General features: G+C 31.7%; 1 protein-coding gene across 1 annotated transcript; it reads right to left on the bottom strand.

Moving 5' to 3' along the window:
• Positions 1-9,400: 9,400 nt before the first annotated feature.
• LOC139860176 (uncharacterized) lies at positions 9,401-10,785 on the bottom strand. The gene is made up of 3 exons (XM_071848947.1): positions 10,619-10,785; positions 10,182-10,505; positions 9,401-9,883 (listed from the first exon to the last, which is right to left on the bottom strand). Exons 1-3 carry the CDS (start codon positions 10,742-10,744, stop codon positions 9,401-9,403), a joined length of 933 nt encoding a protein of 310 aa, XP_071705048.1. The 5' UTR covers positions 10,745-10,785.
• Positions 10,786-17,338: the final 6,553 nt, after the last annotated feature.

The raw sequence follows: 17,338 nt of genomic DNA, 5'->3' as shown, positions 1-17,338 counted from the left end.
AGGTAAAGTTAAAGTATAGTAAAAGTATAAAAACTATGTATGTATAATACGCGTATAAATATATATAATATTAATTTAAATTGTTATATATATTTAATGTAATAAAATATAAATATCGTTATATTTATTATACTGGTTAAGTAATGAGTTGTCAAAAGTGATTCTAGATATTTATAAAAGTTATATACGTTTTAATAATAAAGTTCTTTTTCAACTGAAAATGTTTTTGTACGTTTGAAAATAGATTAATAGAATATTATGGAAACCAATTCTCCACTAGCTTTTGTCTAACTTTCGTAAATGACACTTTTTATTTTTATTTATAAATAGCTTTACAAATTATTCCAAATATCGTTAAGAGGAATAGATTTCTCAAATCATAGTGGACCTCTCAACAGAGACTTGTAATCATAATTCAATGTTTCTGATAATTCAATCATTTAATATATATATATTTTTTAATTTCATCGATAATCATATTGAAACAAATACGTTCATATAAAGCATTATACTTTTAAATACTTTGTTGACATTTTCAATTTATAACATATACACATATACATACATATTCATATATGTTCATTTAATGGTTCGTGAATCATTGGAATTTGGTCGAGGTTTAAATGAATGTATAAACATAGTTTAAAATCCTTGAGATTTAACTTAACAAACATTGCTTATCGTGTCAGAATAATATAAAGATAAAGTTTAAATTTAGTCATAAATTTCCGGGTCGTCACAGTACCTACCCGTTAAAGAAATTTCGTCCCCAAAATTTGATAGAGGTCGTTATGGCTAACAATGAGAATGTTATTATGACGATTATGAAGTTTTATCATGTCTAAGAAGTATGGATAAAATAATTCGATTACTCAAAGCGTACGAGGGAAGTTATCGTAAATGAAGGAAATAAGATTATATTGATTCGTCATATCTTTTGACGTCATCACAATTGATCTCCGAATTTAAAGAAAATCTTTGTAATCTATGTTGGATTTGATGCTTCGGTGATTAAGGAGATTATGATTCTCTTCGAATTAATACGATAATCCATCTTGATTTCTCTGTCGGGTATTTCACTATAAATCCACCTCCTTCGTTTCCTTACAACTCACACCTTCTATTCTTTCTCCCTCAACTCATATTTTAAAGTATTTGTCAATATGCTTCATCCAGTACTGATTCTCGATATACTCCTCACTTTCATATCTGTCGTTCTTCTTTTTCATCTGCCTCCGGAAGAATCTATTTACTTCTACCATACTCTCGGTTTTATAGTGTTTTTAGTTCTTCCGTGTCTTTATATTGCTATATGCATCGATATATACGGTTTATAATTTTTGGGTGGTTGTTGGGTTTTATATCTTCCCTTATATTTCAAAGCCCCTGCTTTTGTCTTCTATAATCATTGACATTCACAGTTAATGCTCCCTTCTAATTGCTGCGATTTATACTCCAATTTCTATTTTGGAGTTTTGTCCTTTCGTTTCTTCTTCTTGTGATTAAGCAACGTTTGTAATGGTCCAGTATTCGCAGATATGAATTTCAGAATGAACATAGTTAATGTTCTAAGAAGGAAATGGTAATGGCACGATCTTGATTTGTTAATTTACCAGAATACCCTGAAAAGACCGAATCATCAAGAAAATATATTCTTGATATTTTTAGAGATTAAATAGAATACAAGAGTCGTGTAACATGGAACATGATGACGGCATGGTCTGTGAATCGTCATGTCCTATTAGAAACTCAGCATGACTTACTGTAATATAATCACGTTGATCAAGTGTCATTATATTATACTAACTCATGCTTCAGTTCCCAACACTACTTCAAAACATTCATAATTTAAACTCGAAAGTTTATAGAATATAGAAACTAATAGTTTCTTATATGATGTAACACTGATAGCGCAAAGAGATAAATGACTTCAGATAAGATTAGTTGTGAAAATATCTTCAGAAATATCGCGGATATTTATAATGAAAGATATGATAATATCTTAGAATTTCTAATATTGATGGATGATGATGAAGATTTGTCTGTAAAGGTTTAGAATAAAGAGTAAGGTATTCGTTAATGACTTTAGCAGGCACTGAATCATTTGGATTCTTTGAAGGCAGATTTAGTCTTTGTGATTTGTCCACAGCCTCCTTCATAGTCTGTTCAATCCGTTTTTCAATTCCAAACCTTCTCTTTTTCTCAGCTTTTCCACCTTACTATTCTTTGTCATCAAACTTTTTACTGTTAAGATCGTTTACAGTTTTTGATGCTTCGTCAGCATTTCAAGAACTAGTTTGCAGTTCAAAATATTTTTCAGAAGTTCACATTCAAAGTATGTAAGTCTAGGAGATAGATGTTTTACGTACACATATAACTGTTGGCGTAGACATGCTGCGAGATTTCAAAATACTGGTTACTGTTTTTCGATGATTCATATGACAATTCTCATTACAAGATGTGAATGAGTAAATGATGTGATTTCAATAAATATAATGATTTTTCGAAAAGTCAAAGATAATTGAAGTTGTTGGTAAGTTTATTGCTAAGGTGGCGAGATATGAAAGGTCCCCAGTAACGATGACGAAAGGGCAACGTATCTATCGAGGTTATAATAAGACTAGTCCGACTGAAAATTCGAAGTTGACTTGCTGGATCTGTGACAAAACTGTCTACTTTGAAAAGGAATTGAAAAGTCATTTTAGCTAATAAATGCTAAAGGGTCTGACACGGATACGCGTCGAACTATGACTTTAGCTTCGAGAGCTTTTTAGGTACATAAATGTGGGTAATATGTGGTTGGATCATCATCTCGATTGTTCATTGTTTGAAGTGTCTTCGAAAACTTCGGAGAGTTTGAACACAGTTTGTAATCATTAATATACATATGATGTTCTAACACGGTTTTGAAGTCAAAGTATAGCTTTGAAAGATGTAGGAATCTATGAGTGATCTCTTCTGTTAAATCATGACTTGGATTTTGATTTGTCAAAATTAGAATGCGTAATCAAATTTGGGTGAGAATGGTTGCTTTGATTTCTATACAAGAATGTATATTGTTGTGAGATTTTGGGAGTATAGTTGATGATTTGCTTAATCAGATTCGAAAAATGTAATATATTAATTGTGAATTTATATATCTCTTGGGTATTACCTACCCGTTAAAAAAAAATTCACAATTAATATTTTGTACAACAGAATTTTATTACAGTCTTTATGAAAATATATATGTGCATATTTTCTTCAGATGTAACATAGATTTAATGAGTTAATATTAAATTAAACTCATTTGATTTACGGTTGAAACTAGAACTGAATAATCCCTAAAGACTTTAGAAATTACATAACTTTTACGGAGTATTTATTCAATAAAATTGAAATTATGAATTAATACTTCGTTATTTGTTGGTGTTTGTAACCCTTGCACCATATTCTCTAAAGCCACTACTCGAGCGCGAAGCTCGTTGACTTCTTCTATTACACTGGGGTGATTGTCGGTTCGGACGAGCGGATAGATAAGATCTAGAATTTGGTGTAGTATATAATCATGACGAGATACTCTGGAAAGGGGAGAGAAAATGGTGTTTCGGACAGGTTCGCCGGTAAGTGTTTCAGGTTCATTGCCAAGAGGGCAATGTGGTGGATGAAAGGGATCACCTTCTTTTTGTCTCCAATGGTTAAGTAGATTACGAACCCATCCCCAATTCATCCAAAATAGATGATGGATAATTGGTTGATCCATTCCGGTCACACTGCTTTCGAAACTTGAGTGGAATTCCATTTCGGAATCCGAGGGACTTGAACTAATGATGAATTCCATTTCGTACGATTGAATAAAGAATTTTTTTTCGATATGAAATGATTTTCCGGCTATCGGGTGGTATTCTAATTATATAGAGCAAAAGGTTTCGTAGATTACGGAGGAATTTACGAAATATGTCAGTCAAAGTTTACAGTAACAGATACGCTAAGATATGAATTAGTAGATACGCTAAGATATGAATTTTGTCTATACACTATTCATGCAATCAATGCAATAAGATGTGTTTAGACTAAGAATGATAAGCAGGTAATTTTCGATAAAAATGATGAGCAAAACTTTTGACATGCAAACACGGTCGAAGTCCAGACTCACTAATGTATCCTAACGACTATCAGTTAGACACACTAATGCAGACCTGGTTCGCTAAGACCACCGCTCTGATACCAACTGAAAGGACTCGTTCATATACATTATAAACGATTCACAATAGTTGATTACATCGCGAGGTATTTTGACCTCTATATGATACATTTTACAAACATTGCATTCGTTTTTAAAAGACAAACTTTCTTTACAACGAAAGTTGACGGCATGCAAACCATTTCATAATACATCCAACTATAATTGACATAATAATAATCTTGATGAACTCAATGACTCGAATGCAACGTCTTTCAAAATACACCATGAATGACTCCAAGTAATATCCTTAAAATGAGCTAATGCACAGCGGAAGATTTCTTTAATACCATACTGTATTTCGTAGTAAAAATACATATAACGTTATTTAACAAGTGCAAGGTTGGCCTCGGATTCACGAACGTATCAATATTGAGATTCAATATTGCAGGAAAGTACGTAGACGCAACGGAGATGATAAACACTAGATTGACCTCACGAGCATACCCATGAACCATACCCATCACCTCCATAGCTATAACCCATAATTTCCTTAGCTTCGACTCATTCAAAAAACTATTTTGAAATCACTCGGACATCACTCCGTCGTAATATTTTATGTATACTAATAATATCTTGAAATAATACAGAGCAAATATATATATATATATATATATATATATATATATATGTAAATCGATTGAGAGAGTTTAGAGAAATATATTTTCAAGTTTCTATGAAATAATGAAACCTATTGAATTCTATTTATAATAGATTTTTGAATTATTAAAGTGAATTATTAAAGTATGAATTATTAAAGTGAATTATTAAAGTATAAATTATTAAAGTGAATTATTAAAGTATGAATTATTAAAGTAAATTATTAAAGTATGAATTATTAAAGTGAATTATTAAAGTATGAATTATTAAAGTGAATTATTAAAGTGAATTATTAAAGTATGAATTATTAAAGTGAATTATTAAAGTATGAATTATTAAAGTGAATTATTAAAGTATGAATTATTAAAGTGAATTATTAAAGTATGAATTATTAAAGTGAATTATTAAAGTTAAAGTAAATTAAAAGTAAAGTAAAGGTAAAGTTAAAGTATAGTAAAAGTATAAAAACTATGTATGTATAATACGCGTATAAATATATATAATATTAATTTAAATTGTTATATATATTTAATGAAATAAAATATAAATATCGTTATATTTATTATACTGGTTAAGTAATGAGTTGTCAAAAGTGATTCTAGATATTTATAAAAGTTATATACGTTTTAATAATAAAGTTCTTTTTCAACTGAAAACGTTTTTGTACGTTTGAAAATAGATTAATAGAATATTATGGAAACCAATTCTCCACTAGCTTTTGTCTAACTTTCGTAAATGACACTTTTTATTTTTATTTATAAATAACTTTACAAATTATTCCAAATATCGTTAAGAGGAATAGATTTCTCAAATCATAGTGGACCTCTCAACAGAGACTTGTAATCATAATTCAATGTTTCTGATAATTCAATCATTTAATATATATATTTTTTAATTTCATCGATAATCATATTGAAACAAATACGTTCATATAAAGCATTATACTTTTAAATACTTTGTTGACATTTTCAATTTATAACATATACACATATACATACATATTCATATATGTTCATTTAATGGTTCGTGAATCATTGGAATTTGGTCGAGGTTTAAATGAATGTATAAACATAGTTTAAAATCCTTGAGATTTAACTTAACAAACATTGCTTATCGTGTCAGAATAATATAAAGATAAAGTTTAAATTTAGTCGGAAATTTCCGGGTCGTCACACCTTGCGCCTTTATGGATAGGATTTTCAGGATAAGATTTCATTAGATTTTCTAAATTTTCATGGATAGAATTTCGATCCTATATAAAGAATGTCCCCGGAACTTGTAATTTATCATTTTCTAACAACTCATTCCAAAAGAATTTCAGTGATTATTGACTACACAAGGTACATTTTCAAGCATTTTTTTCACTAACTAAGTATTTATGAATTGTGTTAATGAAGATAAATTTGTTGTTCATATATGTTGTGGGGGTTCTTTTGAGTACATTAACAACATTCCCATGTATTTACCCCTAGATTGTTTTAGAATTCGACTAAAACTACCTGTTGCACCTGTAAAACTAATGAATCAGAGAATATTATTAAAAAATGTTCTTAAAAAAATACAAATGCCACCCAATTCACCTGTTTCAATGAGATACATTTATAATAACCATGTTTTTGATATTACGGATGATTATGAAGACTTTCAAGAGTTCTTACAATATGCAATTGTAAATGCTCCGATTGATATTTATGTTGTTGAGAAAGTACGAATGAATCTACCACAACGAAACCCAGAAACACACGTACCACAATGAAACTACGAAACACACCAACCACAACGAAACCCAGAAACACTCCAACCACAACCAAACCCAGAAACACACTCAACACAAGTCACTGAACCAAACCTTCATAATTTAGAAGCGGGAGAGCCTGAAATGCCACCTTCAAAACTGAAGAGTTTGATATGTTTAACTATGGTGTTGAAAACGTATGTAAAATTAAAGAAGGAGACCACCCGTTTGAGATATCTGTTGTCGCATCTAGTGATTCAGATGGAGAAAAAGACAGAGACGAAGACGAAGACGAAGAAGATCAATATGAAGAAGAAAAGTAAGATTTATTCTGGAATATGCCACCTCTATTGAGTCAGCAAGAGCAAGAGCCTGAATTTACGACACAAACACCAACCACGTATAGGGTATCAGATTTAATTAAAGTTCATCAAACTTTTTTGAAAAAGGCCGAGTTCATAAATACTCTATTTACAAAATGTCTTGAAGAAAACTTCCAAATTAAGCCTGTAAAGACGGAAAAATCTCAATACACCGTTAATTGTGTGTTGCCAAATTGTGAATGGAAAATTAGTGCTTACAAAATACGGAACACTGAAAACTTTATGGTAAAGAAATTGCATGACCTACACACATGCTCACGCACACTAATTATGGGAAACAATAAACATGCTACCAAAAAGGTGTTGGGTAGTATGCTTGTGGATTCTTTCAAGTCTGCAAATCGGGAATACAAAGCAAATGATATACGTACGGATATAGGACAACGGTTCGGTGTCAGCATATCTTACAATCAAGCATGGAGGGCCAAATGTCATACATTACATATGCTTCGTGGCAGTGCTGAGGACTCGTTCCTCTTGCTTCCCCTTTACCTATATAACATTAGGATCCATAACCCGGGAAGCGTAAGTAAATTGGTCACCGACAAAGAAGATAGATTTTTGATGTGTTACTATTCCCTTGGCGTAGTTGTAAGTATCGATAATCTCTCTCATTTTTAACTTATAATTGACCTTATTATAATTGAACACTTTTGACCTGCTAAAATCTATGTAGGTTCGATCATTTGTTCAACATTGTCGTCCGGTAATCATCGTCGATGGTGCGCATTTGAAGGCAGGGTACTCGGGGACAAATTTAGTTGTCGTTGCGATGGATGGAAATAATGGAATTTTGCCATTGGCCTATGAAATTGGTGGCGGCGAGACAAACGAGGTTTGGTCATGGTTCTTAGGCAACCTAAGAGATCATTTAATGAGTTGTGGTATGAGTGATCGTATTTCAAAGCTTACTTTTATTTCTGGTCGTGCTGCTTCAATTGCACATGGTGTTTCAATTGTGTTTCCTGAAGCCTTTCACTGTTTTTTCGCACGTCATTTGTTTGGAAGCATCAAGACTAAATCTAACAAATTCAAATATTTTGAATGGCATTATTGGAAAATGGTGAAAGCTTACCGTGGGTCAGATTTTGAGGATCATCTTAGTGTATTTCGAAGAAGATTGAGAGCGTCTTACAATTAATTAGAACAAGTTGGTTTCCACAAATGGTCCAGAAGTAGATCTGAACATGTTAGGTATTCATACCTTACTAGCAACAGTGTAGAGTCTGTTAACGCACTATCCAAACATGCTCGAAAACTACCTGTTTGCATGTTGTTTGAGTTTTTTCGCGCTTCAGTACAAGATTGGTATTTCAAACATCGCAACCAGTCGGTTAGTCTTACTTCAACGGTTACCCCATATGCTGAACGTAAACTAGGCAAGAGGATGAGAAAATCTAGAAGATGGAAAGCAATTCCATCGACAAACAATCTAATAGAAGTGCGAGATGGCAGAAAAAATGGAATGGTTAATCTCGACGATAAAGTATGTTCATGTGGGCAGTGGCAGTTATCGGGGATACCTTGCGGTCATGTTATTGCAGCAGCACAACTTTTCAGTGTGGAAGATGTTACTCAATTTGTATCACACTGGTTCACAACTCAAACTTATATAAATACGTATTTGGAACACATCCTTCCTTTGCCCCATCGGTCAGAATGGTCGTATCCGTCGCCCGGCGTTTTATAAATTGTAAACCCTCCCATTAAGGAGAAAAGAGCCCCTGGATGCCCTAAAAGTACAAAACATATTCCGTCGAAGGGTGAAGATAATGAAAAAACCGTAAGAACTTGCACTCGTTGCAAAGAACCAGGTCATGGTAGGGATACGTGCACAGCTTCTTATGACCGAACAGGTGAATCAACTTCTAAAAGGGTAGTAAAAACATCGGCCTCAAAATCGAAGAAGGGTAAGGAGAAGGCCACAGATGCTGAAGCTTTTAAGGCATATCAGTCTCAGTTTTATGCAACGTGCAATTTAGGGAGCGATAATTAGTAACACTATCGCATTTGTTGTAATGTCAGTTTTATTTTTAACTTATTGTTGGATTTCGTTAGTTGTAATGTATTGTTGTATTTCCCTTGTATTCTAGGTACCTACTGTGTTATTTTATGTAATAAATGTAATTTGTTTTACAACACACGCAAGGAAGCAAATCACTTACTGCGTACGCAAGGCTTTGCTTGCGTACGCAAGGCTTTGCTTGCGTACGCAAGACTTTGCTTGCATACGTAAGATAGACGAAAGTATACACACGCAAGGACGCAAATTCTTGCTTGCGTACAAAAAACAGCCAAAAATATGTACACGCAAGGACGCAAATCTAAGCTTGTGTACGCAAGCATAAGCTTGCGTCCTTGCGTGTAGTGTCAAATACAACTGTTGCAAAAGTGAATTTACCAGCAACCTATTTACACCATATTTGCATACAAGACCTGCTACCTATTAGCTACAATGTATCAATCAACCTGAATCTCTACTGGTGGAGTTGGTGGCGGCGGTTCTTGTGTATCAAAACGTACACGAAAAAACGTCCTTGCCATTCTGTTTCTATACTGCTCTGCAGCCTTTTTAGCATCTCCAATGTTGTCAACCTCCTCCCTTCCATAAATAATCCTCTCCATATGTATGCACACCCAAACCCCACAATCACCATGACCACCAGTCTGAATTGGTACAACGGGACCAGGTTCAATCATCAACTCCACACTCTCTTTATTTTCATAGTATCCGACAATTTGGGAGTCTTGCATCTTGTTAAAATAGTCAACCGCCTTCAAGTACACTGGCAAGTTGTCACCCAAAATCTTGAAAACTGCGTCAAGTTTTTTTTCACTGACACATCCGGGTAAACTGTCGTACACAAAAACCTTCATTTCTTCTAACTTCAACTGAAGCAGCAGGAAATGTTCTTCGTCATAAAAATGTATTGGGATCAAGACCTGTAACAGACAGGCAGAAAGGTTAAAACAAAATAACAGACGCAAGGAAGCAAGATAAACCTTGCAAAGACCCAAAACATACGCAATGGCGCAAAGTCAACCTTGCGACAACGGGACGCAAGGACGCAAGATAAACCTCGCGTAGCCAAAACACACGCAAGGCGCATGGTTGACCTTGCGACATAGACACGCAAGGATGCAAGGGAGAACTTGCATCCAGTAACCAAGACGCAAGGTCGCAAGAATGTCCTTGCGTCTGCTCCAGAACAACAAATGCTGTAAAAATTCTTGTGTTTACCTGATCACAGTCAGCCCAAGATGGATATAGGTCAACACTGCCGTCTCCAAGTCCAATTAAGTACATGTAATCTGGAGGATTTTGGCCAATAATTCCCTCTCCATCTGTTGTAGATTCCTCCTGTGTGCCCACCTCCTTCTGAGTATGGTCAAAATAAGTGTTGAACCTCTCAAACATGTTCAGGAATCCCAGTGGCATAATAGTCCATCTAGAACTAGCCTTAAGCACCTCAGCTGGAAACTCAGGAGTGGCATAAACTTGACTGGCTCGGGGGAGAAATCTCTGACGATATCTCAACAGAAATGTAGCCCAGCCGTCAATGTGCTATAAATATAACAAGTTAACATATACAGTGTAACCTTAGTATAATTTATAAATTGTATAAAATTATATAAAATTAACAAAAGAATAACAAACTTACAAACTTACAAACTTACCAAGTTATCCAAATAACCAGAATGCCCTAATGCCAATAATCGAAGCCAAAACTCTTGATTTATAAAAATGAATTGCTCATTTTGAAAGATGAACATGCAACGCGTCTCTTGCTTGCTCTCAATCATTGTCTTTGGATCTTTTGCTGGACCTGCATGCTTTCTACCATCTCTCCAGGCATTAGGTGGCGGTGGTTGGTGTGACAACCCGGAAATTTCCAACCAAATTTAAACTTTAATCTTTATATGTTTCCGACACGATAAACAATATTTGTTAAGTTAAATTTCAAGAATTTTAAACTATGTTCATACATTCATTCAACCTCGACTAAGTTCCAACGATTCACGAACCATTAAACGAATATGATTATATATGTATATGTGTATATATATTATAACTTAAAACGTAAACAAAATATTAGATTAAATACTTTATATGATTGTATCTGTTTCAAAATGTTTATCAATGGAATTAGAAGATAAGATCAAATGATTGAATTATCAGATATATTGAATTATGATTACAAGTCTCTGTTGAAAGGCCCACGTTGATTTGAGAAATCTTTCCATTTTAACAATATTCGGAAAATGGTAAAGTGATTTATAAATAAGAACAAATTATCAATTATTGAGAACTAGACAAAGGATAGTGGAAGATTGAATCTCATAAAGACTCGATTGATCTATTTAGTTTCAAATGTACAAAAACGTTTTCAGTTTAAAAAGAACTTTATTATTAAAACGTATATAACTTTTATAAATATCTAGAACCACTTTTGACAACTCATTACTTAACTAGTATGATAAAGATAACGATATTTATATTTTATTTTATTAAATATATATAACGATTTAAATTAATATTATATATATTTATACGCGTATTATACGTACATAGTTTTATACTTTTACTATACTTAAACTTTATCTTAACTTTATTTTTACTTTACTTTAACTTTAATAATTCACTTTAATAATTCATACTTTAATAATTCACTTTAATAATTCATACTTTAATAATTCACTTTAATAATTCATACTTTAATAATTTACTTGAATAATTCATACTTTAATAATTCACTTTAATAATTCATACTTTAATAATTCACTTTAATAATTCAAAAATCTATTATAAATATAATTCAATAGGTTTCATTATTTCATAGAAACTTGAAAATATTTTTCTCTAAACTCTCTCAATCGATTTACATATATATATTTACTCCGTATAATTTCAAGATATTATTAGTATACATAAAATATTACGACGGAGTGATGTCCGAGTGGTTTCGAAATTGTTTTTCGAGTAGGATATGATTAAGGAAATTATGGGTTATAGCTATGGAGGTGATTGAGTATGGTTCATGGGTATGCTCGTGAGGTCAATATAGTGTTTATCATTTCCGTTGCGTCTACGTACCTTTCCTGCAATATTGAATCTCAATATTGATACGTGAGTACTCATAATTTAACTTTTACATACTAATAGTGTATCCCTGACTAGTGCTCGAGTAGTTAGGATTATGCATGCTTGTACTTTTGATATTGCCCTTAGACAGGTTAGGTTGAATCTTGAATTAGTTACACTTGAGGTTGAGATAAGTTATAAGATATGCATGTCCTTGGAAAGCTAGCGAAAAATTAAGAACTTTTCCTTTAGATATCGAATGGTTTCGATGAACGGATTAGAAGTTATAATCAATTGAATTTTCGATATTTTTATTAAAAATGATTATTATTATCGTCGTTTTTATCATCGTTCTAGTTTTATCTTATTATTATGATTATTATTATCTTTATCAATAAAAGGGATTTATCATTAAAAATTGTTTTTTTTATTATTACTATCGTTATTATCGTTAAAGTTATAATTAGTATTATTATTATTATCCAATTATTATTATTATTATTATTATTAGTATTATTATTATTATTATTATTATTATCATTATTAATATATATATCGTTATTTAAAAATGGTTATTGTTATTGTTATTATTATTATTACTATATTATCATTAAGATAATTATTAGTATTATCGTTAATAATGTTATAGTAACTATCATTATTAATATTAGTGTAATTAAAAAAAATATTTGTAACACCTAATTATTTTGATTATTATTATTATCATTATTATGAACACGATATAAAAGACGATTAAAAGCTATTAAACGAAACGATTATGAAATAATGAGTAAGAGAATCATGATGAAATTAAAATATTATAAGATATTGATTTAGATAAAATTATCGTTCTTATTATTTTTATCATTACTATTATTATTAAAAGTATCGTTAGTATTAAAACTATCATTTTAACAAAAATTATCATTTTAATAGAAATGTCATTGTTACTATAAAATATCATTATTATTATTATTATTATTATTTTAAATAGAATTATTATTTTAAAGATAATATTAAAAATTATCGTAAATATTAAAGTTATCATAATTAGAATTATCGTTTTATCATAATGTCATCTTAGTAATTATAAATATTGATATATTTATAATAATAATTATTATTACAAAATAATACAACTTTTACTTACTATCATTATAGATATTATTTTATCAAATAAATATGTGATAAAAACATATTTTACTACGTGTAATAACTTACTTTAATAATACCTATCATATTATCTTTATGATATTAAATGAACCCTATAAATTTTATTACTTAATATATATAAAAGTATATTTTATTATATAAATTTAATATAAAATTTTATTTATTAATAAATAAATTATATTATTTACTCTAATAAATCTTTTAAAAATATTTAAAAATATAAAACAACGATATTTAAACTATATATTAATCATGTATAGATTTTTGGAAATTATTTTGAGTCAAATTTACTTTTGTTGACTTTTGCATATTAGTCTCGAGCATTAGGATTGTGGTACACAATGACTTGACCTAATTGTTAGACAAATATTGACCAACACATAACTATATATAATTAATTTAGGTTCGTGAATCCGAGGCCAACCTTGCACTTGTTCAATGACGTTATATGTATTTTTACTACGAAATACAGTATGGTGAGTTTCATTTGCTCCCTTTTTACTCATTACGTTTTTGGGCTGAGAATACATGCAAATGCTTTATTAACTGTTTTACAATATTTATATGTGTGAGTTTCATTTGACTTTTTACCCTTTATATTTTTGGGCTGAGAATACATGCGCTGCTTTTATAACTGTTTTTACGAAATAGACAAAAGTAATCGAAACTACATTATATGGTTGAGTTATCGAAATCGAATATGCCCCTTTTTATTAAGTCTGGTAATCTAAGAATTAGGGAACAGACACCCTAATTGACGCAAACTCTAAAGATAGATCTATTGGGCCTAACAAACCCCATCCAAAGTACCGGATGCTTTAGTACTTCGAAATTTATATCATGTCCGAAGGAGGATCCCGGAATGATAGGGGATATTCTTATATGTATCTAGTTAATGTCGGTTACCAGGTGTTCACCATATGAATGATTATTTTTGTCTCTATGCATGGGACATATATTTATGAGAACTGGAAATGAAATTCTTGTGGTCTATTAAAATGATGGAAATAAATGATTATGATAAACTAATGAACTCACCAACCTTTTGGTTGACACTTTAAAGCATGTTTATTCTCAGGTGTTAAAGAAATCTTCCGCTGTGCATTTGCTCATTTTAAAGATATTACTTGGAGTATTTCATAGCATATTTCGAAGAACGTTGCATTCGAGTCATTGAGTTCATCAAAGATTATTATTAAATCAATTTATAGTTGGATAGTGGATATTATGAAATGGTATGCATGCCTGTCAATTTTCGATGTAAAGAAAGTTTGTCTTTTAAAAACGAATGCAATGTTTGTAAAATGTATCATATAGAGGTCAAATACCTCGCAATGTAATCAACTATTGTAAATCGTTTATAATGTATATGAACGGGTCCTTTCAGTTGGTATCAGAGCTGTGGTCTTAGCGAACCAGGTCTGCATTAGTGTCTCTAACTGATAAGTCGATAGGATGCATTAGTGAGTCTGGACTTCGACCGTGTCTGCATGTCAAAAGTTTTGCTTATCATTTTGTGTCGAAAATTAACTACTTATCATCCTCAGGAAATTACCTGCTTATCATTTTTAGTCTAAGACACGTCTTGCTGCATTGATTGCATGAATAGTGTATAGACAAAAATTCATATCTTAGCATATCTGCTAAATCATATCTTATCGTATCTCTTACTTTAAACTTTGCCTGACATATCCCGCAAAGTCCTCCGTAATCTACGAAATCTTTTGATTTATATATATATATATATATATATATATATATATATATATATATATATATATATATATATTCTATGTAATTAGAATACCATCCGTTAGCCAAAATCATTTCATATCGAAAGAAAAAAAATCCTTTATCCAATCGTACGAAATGGAATTCGTCATCAATTCAAGTCACTCAGATTCCGAAATGGAATCCCATTCAAGCTCCGAAAGCAGTGTGATCAGAATAGATCAACCAATCAGTCATCACCTATTCTGGATGAATTGGGGATGGGTTCGTAGCCTCCTCAATCATTGGAGACAAGAAGAAGGTGATCCTTTCCATCAACCACGTTGCCCTCTTGATGAAGAACCTGAAGCACTTACCGGCTGTAACAACCCTGGTTTTTCCAACGTTATTTATTAATAATTATTATTATTAATATGTGTGATTATACGAATATATGTTATTACATTTACATGTTGCCTTGATTGCCCGTACTTGACTTTTAAGAGCCCGAAACGTCTTTGTGACACACGAAACTTCACGAATAATATTTCTAGATATTATTTGCATTCATGATTAAGTTTTATTAATCATTTTAAGTAACTAAGACTAATAGTTAGTTACTTGGGCTTTAATTGGTTTAACTTCTGAATTATTGAACTTGGGCTTTGAATTAGTGTAATGGACTCATGACTTGGGCTTATGAGCCCACCCTACCATTTAAGTGGACTTAGTTAGCCCACTCTTTCAAAGTGTAAGTATTACTTAGAGAGTAACTAGTTAGTTTGAACCATTAAGAATCTAGTTAGCTTGTTATCCCCATGAGACCCCATTCATTAACCACCTTTTGTAAGCTTTTCATGTAAGAGACCAACAAACAAATCCCTCCTCCCTCCCAAGCTCCAAACCGTCGGCCAAGATGCTCCTTATGGAGTGTTTTGGTTCACTTTTGCTCATTACTTCATTTCTCATTTCTCTCATTCAAACAAACACACACTACTTGCAATACTTTCTCTCTTTTTTTCTCTCTTTACTTGTAAGTATTATGAACAACTTCTCCTTCTTCTTTCTTGATTAAAACCGCCACTTTGCACCCTTAAATCATCATCATCTTTGTTCTTTGTTGTTAATTATTGTAGTGATTAGTTGTTGTTACTTTGTTACTTGTTATTATTTACTTACTAGTTTACAAGAATCAAACTTCTTAGTTTAATTCTTCTTTTATCTTGAATCTTCAAGAACATACAAGACATAAACTCTCTAGTTTATGATCTTTACTTAATACTTGTTCAAAGATTATAAAGTTCTTGTGTTGATTAAAGACATACTTGAAGCTCATGAAGTAAACTTCAAAGTTTACTTTCTAAAGATCAAACTTTGGTTTGAATCTTTAAAGTATGAACAACAATGAACTAATTACTTGTTTAAATTAGTTTGTTACTTCTTTTACTTGCACTTTTAATTTCATTTTGTTGGTTGTATTTGGTCAAATGTTACTAGTTAACTTTGATCTCATTAATCTTGAACTTAAAGTTAACTTTAAGAGTTCAAGAACATGTAAATGAAACTTTTAATTATAACTTGGTACACTCATGGTAGATCTAGACTTTTGAGTCTTGGATCTTCAAGATCTAACTAAGAACTATGTTCTACATTTTAAGATCTTGATTTCATAAGTTCATTTTCAAGTTTGTAACTTATTATTAGTCTTATAGTTCATGAAAGTGTCAAACCTAAGACCTTGATGTAACTTTGGTGCATCAAACTTCATACAACTCTTAAGTGAGTTGTGCTTCATGTATTAGACTTGTACTTGGGTTATGATGGTCAAATCTTGGTCAAGATGATGCAAACACATCAATGAGTTGTACACTTGAAGCTATATGCATCAAGGATGAGAACCGTGATAAGCATCGAGCACCGGAACCCATTATCTTACTGTTTCTGTCCAAGCCCTACTGACCTACTGTCTCTGTATCAGACCAGTAGACCTGGGCTGTTTTGATTGTGATTTTAAAATAGATCTTTTCGAGTAGATAACTTTTCATATAAGACTCGCCTTAATCCGAGTTACGGTTTAGAATCTATGGCCCTCCGAGCGTCACTATGTCCATTTATTTTTCTGCTTTCTGTTTATAGTTTCTGTTCTTCTGGTTTCTGTAACAGACCATGCACCTGGGCTACTGTAACCTTGATTTTCAGATATCTCATTTCGTGTAGATAACTTTTCATATAGGACTCGTCTTAATCCGAGTTACTGTTTAGGATTTATGGCCCTCCGATCGTCATTATGTCCTTTAACGTTGTGCAGAAATTTCTGACCTACTCGCACTTAAACCGTCACCATGGTTAAACGAAGACGATTCTGCTTCTGGAATTTTTACCACACTTAAGGGACTCATAGGCGGATCCATGGCCACTAGTCTCACCTTAAT

Source organism: Rutidosis leptorrhynchoides, chromosome 7 (genome assembly GCF_046630445.1).
Source record: "Rutidosis leptorrhynchoides isolate AG116_Rl617_1_P2 chromosome 7, CSIRO_AGI_Rlap_v1, whole genome shotgun sequence".
In the NCBI taxonomy this organism is placed as follows: Eukaryota; Viridiplantae; Streptophyta; class Magnoliopsida; order Asterales; family Asteraceae; genus Rutidosis; species Rutidosis leptorrhynchoides.
This window is presented reverse-complemented; position numbering and strand designations above follow the sequence as displayed.